This window comes from Corylus avellana, chromosome 7, assembly GCF_965113065.1.
Source record: "Corylus avellana chromosome 7, dhCorAvel1.hap1.2, whole genome shotgun sequence".
NCBI lineage: Eukaryota > Viridiplantae > Streptophyta > Magnoliopsida > Fagales > Betulaceae > Corylus > Corylus avellana.
The window spans coordinates 27,531,926-27,545,351 of NC_142496.1; the positions used below are offsets into that span (position 1 = coordinate 27,531,926).

The window sequence follows — 13,426 nt, forward strand, 5'->3', positions numbered from 1 at the left end:
AAATAAAAAATATATATATTAGTGTAGGGTCTATGATTATCGAAGGATTAGACAAGATAGATTAGAGCGCAAGTAATTAAACATAGTTCAAAACATATAGAATAGAAAAGTTCAGATAAGGTGTCAAATTCCATATTATTTGGTGAGGTATAATTTATGAAATATTTAATTGAAATAAGATTTAAATTTATGACTTTTGACTCTGATCTTATTTACTTTGAAAGTTTAAATTAAAAAAAAAAAGATAAATTTAATTATTTAATTAATATTTTAATATTCTTCCGACCAAATTCTCATTCTATATATAATCAAGCCTGAGTTTATACTTTATAGGGTGAGGGTCTTTTTGGCTTCAAGAGTTCCATTTCTGAGCAAAGTTTGCATGATCATCAGGTAAGTAAGAATTTACCCAGTTCTGAATAAGAAGCCAGTTCCTAATATAAAAGGAAACAAATAAATTCAGATTTGACAATATAGAAGGAAATCAAAGAAATAACGAAATAAATGAAAATTTATGGTTTTCCTTTCTTTGATAAAACAAAAATCCAAAAATGATAAATGTATTCAACCCAATCTTCCACTTGTATACAAAAGGTTATTTGGGTGTGAGGCTGCCATCCATGCCATATTTGGTGCTCTGTGCTTCAAATTCGTGGAATTCTAGCATCTATAAAAGGGATGGCAAACTTTCTTCATTTCTTCCTTATGTTATGGCAAGTTTGAATACGGAGTGATCAAAAAGCTTCTTTCTTCCCTTTCTTCTGGCTACTCGTATGGATTTGGATTGTCTTCGAAGGTGAACAAATTGTTGAAGAAATGGAGGTCTTGAATAGGAGGGTCAATGTTGGCTCTGGTAAGCCTTGGAGCAGTAGATGTCACACCGCCATTAAAGGGGTTGCAGCTGCTGAAACAGAGACGAAATCTGAAACCCAGACGACCCCTCTCTGTCGTCGTGATCGAGACCCTAACATTGACCCCAAGAGACTCAAAAGGTTTATTAGTTCATCCATCTTTCTATGTATTGTCATAGTAATGGTACACAAATCTTTTTCAATACACTTTCTTGATTTGACCAAAAAAAATGGAACAACAACTTCATGTTCTTCACGGTTTTTTTTTTAAAAATTGCCCTGTCTTTGGTGCTATTTAGTAACTGAAAATTTGATGGGTTTTTTTTTTTTTTTTGGGTCCATAGGATTCTGGCAAGCAGACAGTACTCACAGAAATATCGAATCAAACAGCTCCAATATATTATGCAACTAGAAACAGAAGTGAAAGCTCTGCAGGTAATTTACATGATCTCTCTGCTTGCATAGACATGTTTCTGTTGTTTTTCCTGTTTCTTTCCTTTGTATATATGGTTCTGTTTTAATTCTAGTTCTGTAACTTTGGATTTTTGTACTTTTCTTTTGGGTAATATGTATGCAGGCCGAAGTGGCGATCAACTCTCCTAGGATTGAATATAGTTCTTGCCAAAATTTGCTTCTGAGAGCAGAAAACAATTCAATGAAGCAAAAACTTTCGGCCTTTTCCAGTGAAATTATGTTCAAAGAAGGTATTCTTTCTCTCTCTCTCACTGAGTCTCTCTCCATTCACTCGGATGGACGTAAAATGTGTAAATAACAGAGGAAAATGATGCAGCCCATTATGAGGAACTGAAGAAAGAAAGAGACTTGCTGAAGCAGTTCTTAGAGGTTTATCAACAACAACAACTGCCAGAGATGCTCAAACCCTGGGAATCATGAGTTGGCGAATATGGGCTCCAGATGGTGAACCAGAACTTGAACCAACTTGGTGGAGGAGAGTTTGTGGGCATGAAGAGTTCTCTGAACCCGGAGAACATAAAAAGCAAATGGAAATGCTTGCACACAACAGATATTAAAGCAACAATTTGGACAGAAAACTTACTTGAAATGGTTTATATTTATTGGTAGAGAATAAAGTTCATCATGTGATACTTGAAAGATTGCAATGAGAAGGGAAGGATTTTTGAAATAATACTACAAAGTACAAAGATTGTTACAGAGTTTGAAGGTTCTGAATTTATGAATGTTTGAATTCACGACGATTCTTTTTTATTGCATACTCTCGCAATGGGAATACCTAAACCTTATTAGTATTAGTTACATTGAGTCCAACTAATGTTCTAATATAGTTTGATCAGTTTATGGCTTAATTGGACTTGAGGGAGAATATGCAATTCTCATAGTTCTGAACCCCTTTTGTGCAGATCTCAGCAAGTAGGTACTATTATAACTAGGGTGGGCACAAGTCGAAACGGGTGGGTATTGACCATGTCAACTACCCGACCTGCATGTTGCAGGTATTCAAAATTGTACTTGAGACCCAGCTATAGAGACATTATCCGCGGGGCACGGGCTTTGCGGGTCAGGGAGGATGCGGGGCAGTTCGGTTTCTTACCGAAGTAGATCCCAACTCCTTCGCCCTGTAACACCCCTGCTTCAAGTGATATGATATTATCCGCTTTGGGCCAATCCCGCACGATTTTTATTATTGGGTTTACTCCCCAAAATGTCTCATACCATTTAGAGAGAGTATATTCCATATAAACACATCATCTTTTCCATGCTCAAACAATGTGGGATGTCACAATCACCTCCTCTTAGGACCCAGTGTCTTCGCTAGCGACCCTCATGAGCTTGTGTACGCTCCCCCATCTCAAGCTGTGTTATGGCTCTGATACTATATGTAACACTCCTGTTTCAAGTGGTATGATATTGTCTGCTTTGGGGCAAGCCCACACAGTTTTTATTATTAGGTTTACCCCCAAAATGCCTCATACCATTTAGAGAGATTATATTCTATATAAACGCATCATCTTTTTCATGCCCAAGTAATGTGGGACGTTACGCTCCCACCGCCACAACCACCCTCCGATTCCTCCCCACGGCTTAGCGACACCTGTCCCAACCCAAGACTGTAGCATCCTGGCACGACAACTCTAGATCCAATGCCTCTAGAGCTACACGCTCACCTTGGACTGCATTGTCAACTTCGTCGTCATCACCTTGGGTGGTTTGGTCCTCGAGGGCAGTGTGGTTCAGCACACATTGGAGAGGGAGTGAGAAAGAGGAAAGAAAATGAAGAAAGAAGAGGGAAGCAGTGTGAAAAGAAATGATGGATGGGTATTAGGTTTTAGGGTTAGGGTTACATTGTGGGTCAGATGGGGCGGGTGAGCATGTGAGGTACTCATAAATTTTAAAAACTGATACCTGCAATCCGAACCGCTCCACGCGGATATCCTTATATATAATTCGGATATGCGTTTTTATGAGAAAAACCAAGTGGGCCAAGGCGAGGCAGGTTATGCGGGTTTTATCCACCCAAAAGCCGAGCTTGAGCGAGCTTCCCTTGTTCAGGCTTGGCTCGTTTAAATTTTGCTCGAGCTCGAGTCGAGCTCAAGGGCGAGCCAACAAAATCGAGCTCGAGCTAATAATAAGTCGAGCCGAGCCAGCTGGCGAGCTGACTCTTATATTTAATGTTTTTGTTTTTAAAATTTTTTTTAACTTCAAGTACTCTTAAACGGCTTCAGAAGTTAGTTTGAATATGAGTATTTGCTTAGTCTGACTAGTCGAGTATGGAGCCTAAGTCAATACAGCAAAACATTTGGTTTCAAAGAGAGAGGGTATGCATCATTTTATAGATAAGCAAACTTGGAGATTGATGTATTCTTAATAATGTGGGACAAGTTAACAGGTTGCATTCAGACTGCATTGGGACAACGCCCCCTACAAAAAAATATTTTTTTGAACGTCTCTCTTTCAATCCCCTTCACCAGTCACAACGGATCTTCCACCTGAACTCTCATTTCTCACTCTCTCACTCTCGCTCACCAGACAGGTAGTGATAGTGTTTGGGTCTGTTTGATTCTTCAATAGTTTATGCCTTTCGCAATCTCCCTCAATAGTTTCTGTTTGATTCTTCTTCATTTTGTTTGGGTCTGCTCTAATTGAATCGAGGTATTTTTAATGATTGTTCTCTCTCTCTTTGATCACGAAGAGTCTACAATTTTTCATTATCTAACGCTTAAATATAAATGCAATTTTAAGGTTTTAATAATTATGAGATTTATAATTAATTATGTATTACTTAGTTTATATATATATATACTTACACACGAGTTTATACGAGCTGTTTACGAGCTTAGCCAAGTCAAGCTTGCTTCGTTTAATATTCGAGCCAGGATTTGTGTTCATGAAGTGCTTCATTTAATATTCGAGTCGAGCACGAGCCGAGCTTATGCGAGTCGAGCCCAAGTTTGCTCGCGAGACGCTTCGCTCACTTAACAGCCCTACACCTAGATGGAGGTAGCCACTCTAATTATCCCTCCGGCCTTTTTGAATATATATATATACAATAAAATAATTGTAATGAATCCTCGTTCAATAAGTAATAGGCACTCTTTGAAATGAGATGGAACAATAGTGATTATACTCTTTTCTTTTATTTTTATTTTTAGCACTCGTACTCACCCTTAAATTTTAAACTACCGATTGTGTCAATATCTTCCTAAACCATAAAAAATGTTAATGTCTTCCTAATAACAATATTATCATTAATAAAAAAAAAAAATTTCTATTTTTTTTTTTAAATTAAAAGAAAAAGTAATCTATTGAAAATAAAAACTTAGGGGTGGCTAAACCACTGTGAGCGTTTTAATTTTTAATTTTTTTAAATTTATAAAGGTATTTTTATTTTATTAAAAAAATATGGTAATTTTTGTCTTTTTGATGGTCTTGAAGTGGCATTGACATTTTATTTTTATTTTTATTTTTATTTTTTAAATTTAAGGAGATAATTGAGGCAATTAGTAATTTAAAAAGACATTAAAAATGGAGTAATAATTTGAGTAAGTCATGTAAAAAAAAAATAATTTGAGTATGTAATTTTCTCTTTTTATTTTAATTTTTTTCTTTCGCGGGCGACCCGAAAGCCAACACATCGTCACAACAAGAGTCGATCTTCTCCTCAAAGCGGGAAAAAAGCCCTATAAAGTCCGTGGGAAAAGAGAATTCTTGCAGAGAAAAAAGAAATGGCGCCATTGTTGCAGAGCTCTCAGCCATGGGTCGAAAAATAGTACTCTCTTTCTCCCTCTCTCTCTCCTTTGCATGTAATAGTTTCGTTATTCTGGTGGATTTTATTTTGATTGTTATCGTGATTCATATTTGGAGTAAACATTTTTTGACAATTATTCTCAGTCGGCCAAAGCAAGTGAAAGATGTGGCACACCAGGACGAGGTGGTCCGGGTCCTCACCAACACCCTCGAGACCACCAATGTAACAACGCTTTACATTTTCACTCCAGATCGTTCAATTTCAAAGAACCCCAAGTTGTTGTTAACATCGTTTTCCAATATCTTCAATATTATTTATGCTTTTGTTGCTTTGTAGTGCCCGCACATGCTCTTCTACGGCCCGCCCGGCACCGGCAAGACCACCACCGCGCTTGCCATCGCCCACCAGCTCTTCGGGTTAGCCACTGCACCAATTGCCTATAAATTTTTGGAATTATTAATTTTGATTCCAGTAAATGTCACTATATTACTTTGAACATTATTACTATCTTGAAAATGTATTGGTTGTTCTAAGATTGGTTTTAGATGGTGGGATTTAGTTCACAACATAAGAAAAAGAAACCCAGGAGAGTAAAAGGTGTTGGAGCTATGAAAGTGAATTGATTGTATGGGATTTGCCAATGTCCAAAGACATTATTTATATGGGATTTGCCAAAGTCAAAGGTATGGAAAAGGGTATTCTTCTATTTACCTAAATGGTTTTGGAAGCAATAACTAATTTTTCCAATTCAAGACATTGATACTGCTTCTAAGTTAAGATTTTAAACTGAACCGTTGGACTAAAAAATCCCACCAGACTTACCAAAATATCTTTTCTATGCAATTCAATATGATAGATATGTGCCTTCTGAAGGAGTGGATAAATGAAATATTTGCTGAGAATATTGGGAGGAGAGTGAATCTCTTTGGAGGCTTAATTGTTCCCACCTGCTTTGTAAGCACCACTTTTGCCCAAAAGTACAGCAAGTATCTGTTTGTTTCTGTACGATAACCTTTGTTTATTTATCTCTTGTTATTTGTGTATCGAAAGCTAACTAAGAGATACTGAAATCTTTTCACAGAGCTCTATGGAAAAAAAGAAAAAGAAAATCCATTGAAACACACGAAGCTTCATTGGAAAATTTTGTTCTTTGGAAAATATTTTTAGGAACTAAATAATGGCGTAATAGTAAGAATGGAACAAAACATTGCGTGCCATTTTGAAAAACACATCATCAGACCTAAACTTTCTAAAGTTTGACACTTGGCACAATTAATCAGTTAACCCCTTTTCTGTTCTTCATCAATCTTTGATATCCCAATTTAAATTATTAAAACCTCAGTGGATATCAAATACTTTTAGAGTATTGATGTGATAAGATATATAAATCCTGTCTTGCTGTCTGAAACTCTGATATATTAGTTCTTTTTTAAAGCATGCTTGCTGTAATCCAGACATCCTAAGACTATCATCTTAGATAGAGGAGTTGATAACCAAAATTTGTGGTCTTCTCTATGCAATAAAACCACAATTTTTTGCAGGCCTGAGCTCTACAAGTCTAGGGTACTGGAGCTGAATGCAAGTGATGACCGTGGCATCAACGTTGTTCGGACAAAGATCAAAGATTTTGCTGCTGTGGCTGTAGGTTCTAGTCATCGTCAAGGGTGTGTACTCATATCTTGTGACAATTGTTATTCCCATTTCAGGCTATATTTTCTTCTATGCCCTTTTAACCTCTCTTTTTTTTTTTTTTTTTCTGAATAATACTTCAGGGGTTATCCATGTCCACCATACAAGATCATAATTCTAGATGAGGCAGATTCAATGACTGAAGATGCTCAGGCATGTTTGTCACCTGTTTTTTTTTCTTTTAGTTTTGTTCAGTGAAAAGTATTATGGGTCCCATACTGCTTATATTCTACTGTACAGAATGCCCTGAGGCGTACTATGGAAACTTACTCCAAAGTTACAAGATTCTTTTTTATCTGTAATTACATCAGCAGGTAAGCCTCACTGACTGTTTGCTGTTTGAAGTACACTTGTTTGTGTTTTTTGCTGTTACTTTTTTCAAATTGAAGTACAACTTTGTGCATTCCTTGTTTATTTCCTGTTCAGATGGATTTAGTGTGAAACTTTGATAGTACCCTGACTAACGAATCAATTTGAAAGTGTAGGTTATTATGTAATTATCCACTGGAAAATGACATGAATGAGCTCTTGAAGACGTGTAAAACCACAGTTCTCTGATGTAATGACTTATGCATCACAGAATTTCCAGTTCCAACTTTTAGTTTTGATAGAGATTTCAATTCATGTATGATACTTCATCAAGGTTTAGGAGCGATTTTAGAAACCTCATTGTCATTAGTAACATATTTCGTTGATTCTAATTTATTTAGTTGTTGCATGTAAAACCAAAGATTGAAGTAATATCATAATTGACAAGGAAAACCTCACCTTCACTTGCTCTTGTTTTAGATTAACAATGATTAAATTAACTGAGAGCAAAGGATAGGGATCAAGTTGGTGACTTGCATTTGATGAAAAAGATAAACCCACAAGTTTTTGCTTTTATAATTTTATTGTCCTGAATACAATTACATGCGGTTTTATTTTTGACAGTTTTATGATTTTACATGTTAGTTTTACTCCTGGGAAAAAGAATAAGGAAATCCAAATCATTAAAAGAATCTTACAAGAAGATATTTTTATGTATGAACTTAACTCGAACAGGGTGGAGCTAAAGTAGGCGGTAAAGACTTGAAGAAGTTCTCATATTTTTGGAAGTTTCTCTGATTCAATTTGAAAGGAATATGAAACCAAATTCTATATGAAAAATTCCTTCTTTTTTTTTTTTCATTTTTTTTTTTCATATTACATTAATATCTGGATGATTGAAGGGTGGACCTTGGACTTTATGACATACATATTTGTATTTTCTGTAGGATCATAGAACCACTTGCTTCAAGGTGTGCAAAGTTCAGGTTCAAGCCACTTTCTGAAGATATCATGAGCAGTCGTATATTGCATATTAGCAAAGAAGAAGGCCTCAATCTAGATGCGGAGGTGTAAACACCGAGGCTTAGAGTTTGTCGTTTGAAATGGTTTTCAGGGTAGATTTTCTTCATTGCATTGGTGTTAGGTTTTCTAACTTCATTAATATGATGCATAATTGTAGGCTCTTTCAGCTCTAAGTTCTATTTCACAGGGTGATCTTCGTCGGGCTATTACTTACTTACAGGTGAGAGGTGGTTTGTACTTTTTCCTATTATGTGTTCAAGTATGTGAATGTTATGGTTTTTTTCTCTGAGATCATGTGGAATTGTATTCTTTTTGAAATTTTGATGGATAATCACTAGAAAGAACCAAATTCCTCACTTTTCTACAATCTCTACATCCTAAATGGTCTTCCATTGATATATGGTCATGGTTAAAATCGGACGGAGGATTCAGAGTGTAGGTCTTTCTGTCAAAATACTGGTACTTGTTTGGAATTTCTATATCCTAAATTCTAATGTGGCTAAAAGTTTATGTGGGAATACTCATTTCCCTGCAGTTGGTCTAATTTACCAACCCAGATGCACTTGTAGGGGGTGATACCAATTGTTTAGAGACTAATATCTGTTGGTTATCACTGCTGTTTGGATTGAAGCATGTGCCTTTCAACTTTCTGTGAGGGATACAGTGTAGTAAAATCGTTGTTGAAGAATAATGTAAGCATGATCACAAGATTTACATCTGGCCATTTGTTTTTTGTGTGGATGTTGGGCCATTAAATAACTACCAATAAATAGAGATCGTACAATGTTGGTTCTGTGGAAAATTTTGTGCACTCTTGAGTTGAATTTTGAATGAGGAAAAGTAAAATCAAAGTAGCTCTGACAACAGAGCTTGAAGAAACAATTATTTCTTGTGATTAAGTGCTGTTGGGTCTTTATATGGTATGGCTTATATAGTGTTTTAATGTTGAATTATTTGCTCGTGGGTCATTTATATGGTTCAGTTAAGGCAGACCTGGAAAAGCCGTTTTTCAGTTGTTTATTCCATGTAACACTTCTAGTTTTATTTCCTCTTCATCTATGTATTTTTCCTGTGCTGATACTTGTTCCATGGACTCTAAGTTGAAGCTTTAGCATGTAACATATGATTTTAACTTTTTAATCTGTGCCATTGCATGTTTCAGTCAGCTGCACGATTATTTGGATCATCCATTTCTTGCAAGGATCTGATTAGTGTGTCTGGGGTAAGTTATGATAAAGTTTCAAAAGGCTTTGTTCGTCTTAACAGACATAGAAACATACATACATACATATGCATGCAGGCATGCAATAGAGTAGATTTAATTATGGCTGCTTTAGGTTTTTATGGGTTTTTTTTTTCAAAAAAAAAAAATAGAAATCCCTTTCTAGCCTTGTGGTTAGAATTGGTTAGATATTAAAAAGCTGTTCTCGAGGTCCAAGAGCATTGTGTTTGTTTTGCTGTAACTTAACAGCAACTGAAGAAAATACTAAGCACTGTTCTGTCCAATGATTTTTTCACTTCAGTTTTTGAAGTCCTACCATGTGCTGACTCCTAAAATCTCAATTTGTTAGGTTATCCCACAAGAGGTCGTCGAGAAACTTCTTATAGCATGCAAAAGCGGTAACTTTGATTTGGCGAACAAGGAAGTCAATAATATAGTTGCGGAGGGATATCCAGTCTCTCAGATGCTTTCTCAGGTCTCAAAATGCTACTTTCACTGGTGGCTCTTTACTATTATCAGTTGCTAGATAAAAATACCAATGATAGAATGTTTTTTTCCAGATACTTGAGGTGATTGTTGAGGCAGATGACATATCAGATGAACAGAAGGCAAGAATTTGCAAGAAATTGGCCGAAGCAGATAAGGTTATTTTAATTTCTAAGTTTGCCGAGAGTTTAAAATTCATGAATTTGGTATCAATTGGTTCAAAATGAAATGAGGTTTTGCCATAATTTTTGGTGGTTTCCGAGTCAAGAAATCATATATATTATGTACAATTTAGCTGTTATCTTTTTGTTTATTTGAGATTGCCTGAAGGCAAAGCATATTTCAAAAACGTAAGATACTGTTCAGAAGTTTTAAATCATTGTAGAATCTATGTTTTCTCTCCGGAATGGCCTAGGATTTACTTACTTTGCTATTTCCAATTGATTAGCCCTAGCATTGCCCCCTACCAAAAAGAAAATTTACATTAGTACTGTATTTGTCATTTTAATATCTAGCCCTAATAACTTTCTCTAATTGGTTGGTATGGTGGACAAACGATGATTTGACTGAATGTTATAAAAAGGTTATTGTCTATTTTTCTCTGGAACTTATAAAATTATCTAGTTATCCATGCATTAGGTCAGAAGATTCTATGCAGAAACACTGTTGCACGAAATTCTTACATTTTTCAGCCGTGGATATGCAGTGTCTTGTTGATGGTGCGGATGAATACCTGCAGCTGCTCGATGTAGCAAGCAATACAATGCGAGCTCTTTGTAACATGCCGCAAGAATTCCCATATGAGAGCTAGATAGTTTGAGAATCCTTTTCTAGATACAGTTTGTTGTCAGATAATGTCGAGACAAGTAGTTTGACTTTGGAGAGATGTTCAATCTATAAAAACAGAAAACTGTTTTTTTGTGCAGCCAAATGCTGATAAGAAATTTGCATTCACACCGAGGAATTGCTAATCATCCTCTCATAAACTCCTGCAGCTCTCTTGTTGGGAACATCCTCAGAATATGTAATTCATGATACAGAGGCCTGAGTTACTAGGGTGAGGGTCTTTTTTGGCTTCAAGGAATTCCATTTCTGAGCTAGACCCTGTAGCAAATTTTGCATGATCATCAGGTAAGAGATTTACCCAGTTCTGAATAAGAAGCCACTCTCTCAAATAGAACCAATCTTATGGTAAATTTAATTTCCCCTAGTTAATTCATGAAATTCGTGTGTCGGTTGGTTCTAGCCAATCTTCCAAAAGGAGACAATCTTATGGTAATTTGTTATGCCCCTAGTTATATGCATAAAATAGGTATCCACACCACATTCTCCTCACCCTGGAAAAGTTTTTTTTTTTTTTTTTTAACGGATAAAAATGCACACTTTTTACATATGGTATGGAAACCCTCTCAAGAGCAGTGCCATGTAGTGAACAAGAAGTAATTAATTATTTACAACACAATTCACTATGTATGTCTATAATGTCTTCTTTTAAGCCTACATAATTGATAACTAGCCTTGATTCTTGAGGGCATTGAGACTCATAAACATGAAAATAAAGAGCATTCTCCGCCACGCTCAAACTTATTACATTTACAAGTAATTGGTGGATAAAAAATGATAAGAGTTACCATTTCTGCTGCAACCATGATGGTGAGAAAATGATATGTTTTTAGTCAATGAAATATTTAGATTAGAGTCTTTCACGTCAACATTATGAGCCAAACACTTGGATTCTAATGTTGATCCTATCCTAAGATTGCGGACTGAATCATAGTTTGATTTGAAAAGGGTAAGAAAGAAAAGTCGCATCTCATTTAATTTTGTTTAGGAGCCAAAATTAATTGTTTCAGAATTAATTTATGATTCAAATATTTCGGAAAATTTGTGGTTTCAAATTGTTTCATAAATATAACATAGCAGGTTTGATCTCTTTCACAATATTACATATATTTTTTTTTTCATGTGCTTTTTTCACTAGAAGTTTGACCATCCTCTTCTCTTCCCTCATTCCACTATAGTCAAGATAGACAGTGGAAATGATTCACAAATTTTCTACAAAATGACAGTGACAATCCAAACGATACTTATCAAGCCCGTCACTAAAATATAAACCGTTACATATAGTTCACATGATATTTGATATGCATACAGTCTGGCGTAATAGTTTATATTGTACTTAATTACAACATCAGTTACTAAAATATGAATTGTTTCATAATAAAAAATACTATTGATAATATGATAGAAAATACGGAAGAAAAAAAGTATGCACAAAAAACATACAAAAAAGTAACATGGGAGGCATTAGCCGCCATTTAGGCATACATTTCAACGTTTGTGCATTCAGCTGCTAAATTTGAAACGCATGAGTCGGACCCATCAACGTCTGTGTTGGCCCACCAGCCCCAGTTCCTGCCACTAATCTCGCCGCGACCAGCTTTCATTTTCCTCATCCTCACCGGTCACTACACCTATATATATACACGTGAATATATGTGAGAAAGACAGAGAGTGTGACTGCTTAATGTTGTAGTAGTGAAAGAATGGCAGTGGATGACTCTTTCACGAAACCAGGAGCTGTACCATTCAAGTGGGAGATCAAACCTGGTGTTCCAAAGCTCCAACAACACCACCAGAAACAACAACAACAACAAACCTCTAGCAATCATCGTACTGAATTACCTACGCCGCCACAAAAGCTTCGGCCCCCGCCATCCGGGTCTTACTTCTTGCCTCCGTTGGAGCCCCGGACCCGCTCTCTCCGAGCCTCTCCCAGGACCCGGTCCGAGCGCTGGCGGTTCGACCAACCCACCACCCTGGTTGGACCCGATGTCGTCTCACCCGGGTGCTTCTTGTCGTCCTTTCTGGGGAGAAAATCCGAAAAGAGGAGGGTCCGGATTCGGAATATGGGTCCCGCGTCCGAACCCGACTACACATCGGACCTGGAGACTCTGTCCCGGTGGTCAGTTTCAAGTCGTAAGTCGCTCTCGCCGTTCCAGGACTCGCCGTCGTCGTCGTACCAGTCATCGCCCCGACCCATGAGCGATGCGGACTGGGCCGCGTTCGGACTCTTTTGATTCGTTTGACTGTTGAGGCCCCGTAGTGTGTGGCTTTGTTTTATGTTACATGGTAAAATCGCACTAAAGCTCATTTAGTATTATACTTTTGACTGTCCGAGTCTCCATTGTAAATTCAAAAAGTAGAGATTCAATAGCCCAAGGGTATGATTTTCTTGAGAGAGACACTTTTCTTTTGTCTTTTTGACTTTTGAGATGTATACAAGAGTCTTATAAATGCTTTTCTCTTGAATCTCGCTCAGATTCTCAAATATATATTATATGATGTGGCACAAAAACATTAATATTAAAATTTGAATAAATTACTATTAAATTTTAAATTTATTGATAATTTTTAGTATCACGTTAAGAAATATGCATTTGAAAGTGTTGAAGTAAGAGTATTTAGCATTTCTTTTAAGTGAATATTAAGCCAAGCCTTTGCTAGTAAACAACAATAAAAAATGTATGTGAAAATCACATAGTTTAAAGGTACATTATCAACTTAATAGAATGATTTTCTTCCGACCCAACGTAGAAATAGAAAAAGACTAAAAGAGTC

At 36.3% G+C, this 13,426-nt stretch overlaps 3 protein-coding genes across 3 annotated transcripts; all 3 read left to right on the plus strand.

The window, feature by feature from the left end:
• Nucleotides 1–504: 504 nt before the first annotated feature.
• Nucleotides 505–1,962, plus strand: LOC132185927 (basic leucine zipper 19-like). Its single transcript, XM_059599742.2, has 4 exons — nt 505–992; nt 1,196–1,286; nt 1,429–1,555; nt 1,642–1,962. The coding sequence occupies exons 1-4, from the start codon at nt 817–819 to the stop codon at nt 1,743–1,745; spliced, it is 498 nt and encodes a 165-aa protein (XP_059455725.2). The 5' UTR covers nt 505–816; the 3' UTR covers nt 1,746–1,962.
• A 3,025-nt stretch (nt 1,963–4,987) lies between these two features.
• On the plus strand, nt 4,988–10,736 carry EMB1968 (ATPase family associated with various cellular activities (AAA)). Its single transcript, XM_059599626.2, has 12 exons — nt 4,988–5,097; nt 5,220–5,298; nt 5,413–5,492; nt 6,618–6,740; nt 6,849–6,918; nt 7,006–7,079; nt 8,022–8,142; nt 8,255–8,317; nt 9,260–9,319; nt 9,669–9,794; nt 9,880–9,963; nt 10,512–10,736. The coding sequence occupies exons 1-12, from the start codon at nt 5,054–5,056 to the stop codon at nt 10,614–10,616; spliced, it is 1,029 nt and encodes a 342-aa protein (XP_059455609.2). The 5' UTR covers nt 4,988–5,053; the 3' UTR covers nt 10,617–10,736.
• A 1,551-nt stretch (nt 10,737–12,287) lies between these two features.
• Nucleotides 12,288–13,042, plus strand: LOC132185831 (hydroxyproline-rich glycoprotein family protein). The gene has a single exon (XM_059599627.2). It carries the CDS (start codon nt 12,352–12,354, stop codon nt 12,883–12,885), a length of 534 nt encoding a protein of 177 aa, XP_059455610.2. The 5' UTR covers nt 12,288–12,351; the 3' UTR covers nt 12,886–13,042.
• Nucleotides 13,043–13,426: the final 384 nt, after the last annotated feature.

Coding starts and splice junctions, on each gene's coding strand:
- LOC132185927 (XM_059599742.2), top strand. CDS start 817: ATGGAGGTCTTGAATAGGAGGGTCAATGTTGGCTCTGGTAAGCCTTGG. Junction 993..1,195: donor GACCCCAAGAGACTCAAAAG/GTTTATTAGTTC, acceptor TTGGGTCCATAG/GATTCTGGCAAGCAGACAGT. Junction 1,556..1,641: donor TGAAATTATGTTCAAAGAAG/GTATTCTTTCTC, acceptor AAAATGATGCAG/CCCATTATGAGGAACTGAAG.
- EMB1968 (XM_059599626.2), top strand. CDS start 5,054: ATGGCGCCATTGTTGCAGAGCTCTCAGCCATGGGTCGAAAAATA. Junction 6,919..7,005: donor CAATGACTGAAGATGCTCAG/GCATGTTTGTCA, acceptor TCTACTGTACAG/AATGCCCTGAGGCGTACTAT. Junction 8,318..9,259: donor GGGCTATTACTTACTTACAG/GTGAGAGGTGGT, acceptor TGCATGTTTCAG/TCAGCTGCACGATTATTTGG.
- LOC132185831 (XM_059599627.2), top strand. CDS start 12,352: ATGGCAGTGGATGACTCTTTCACGAAACCAGGAGCTGTACCATTCAAG.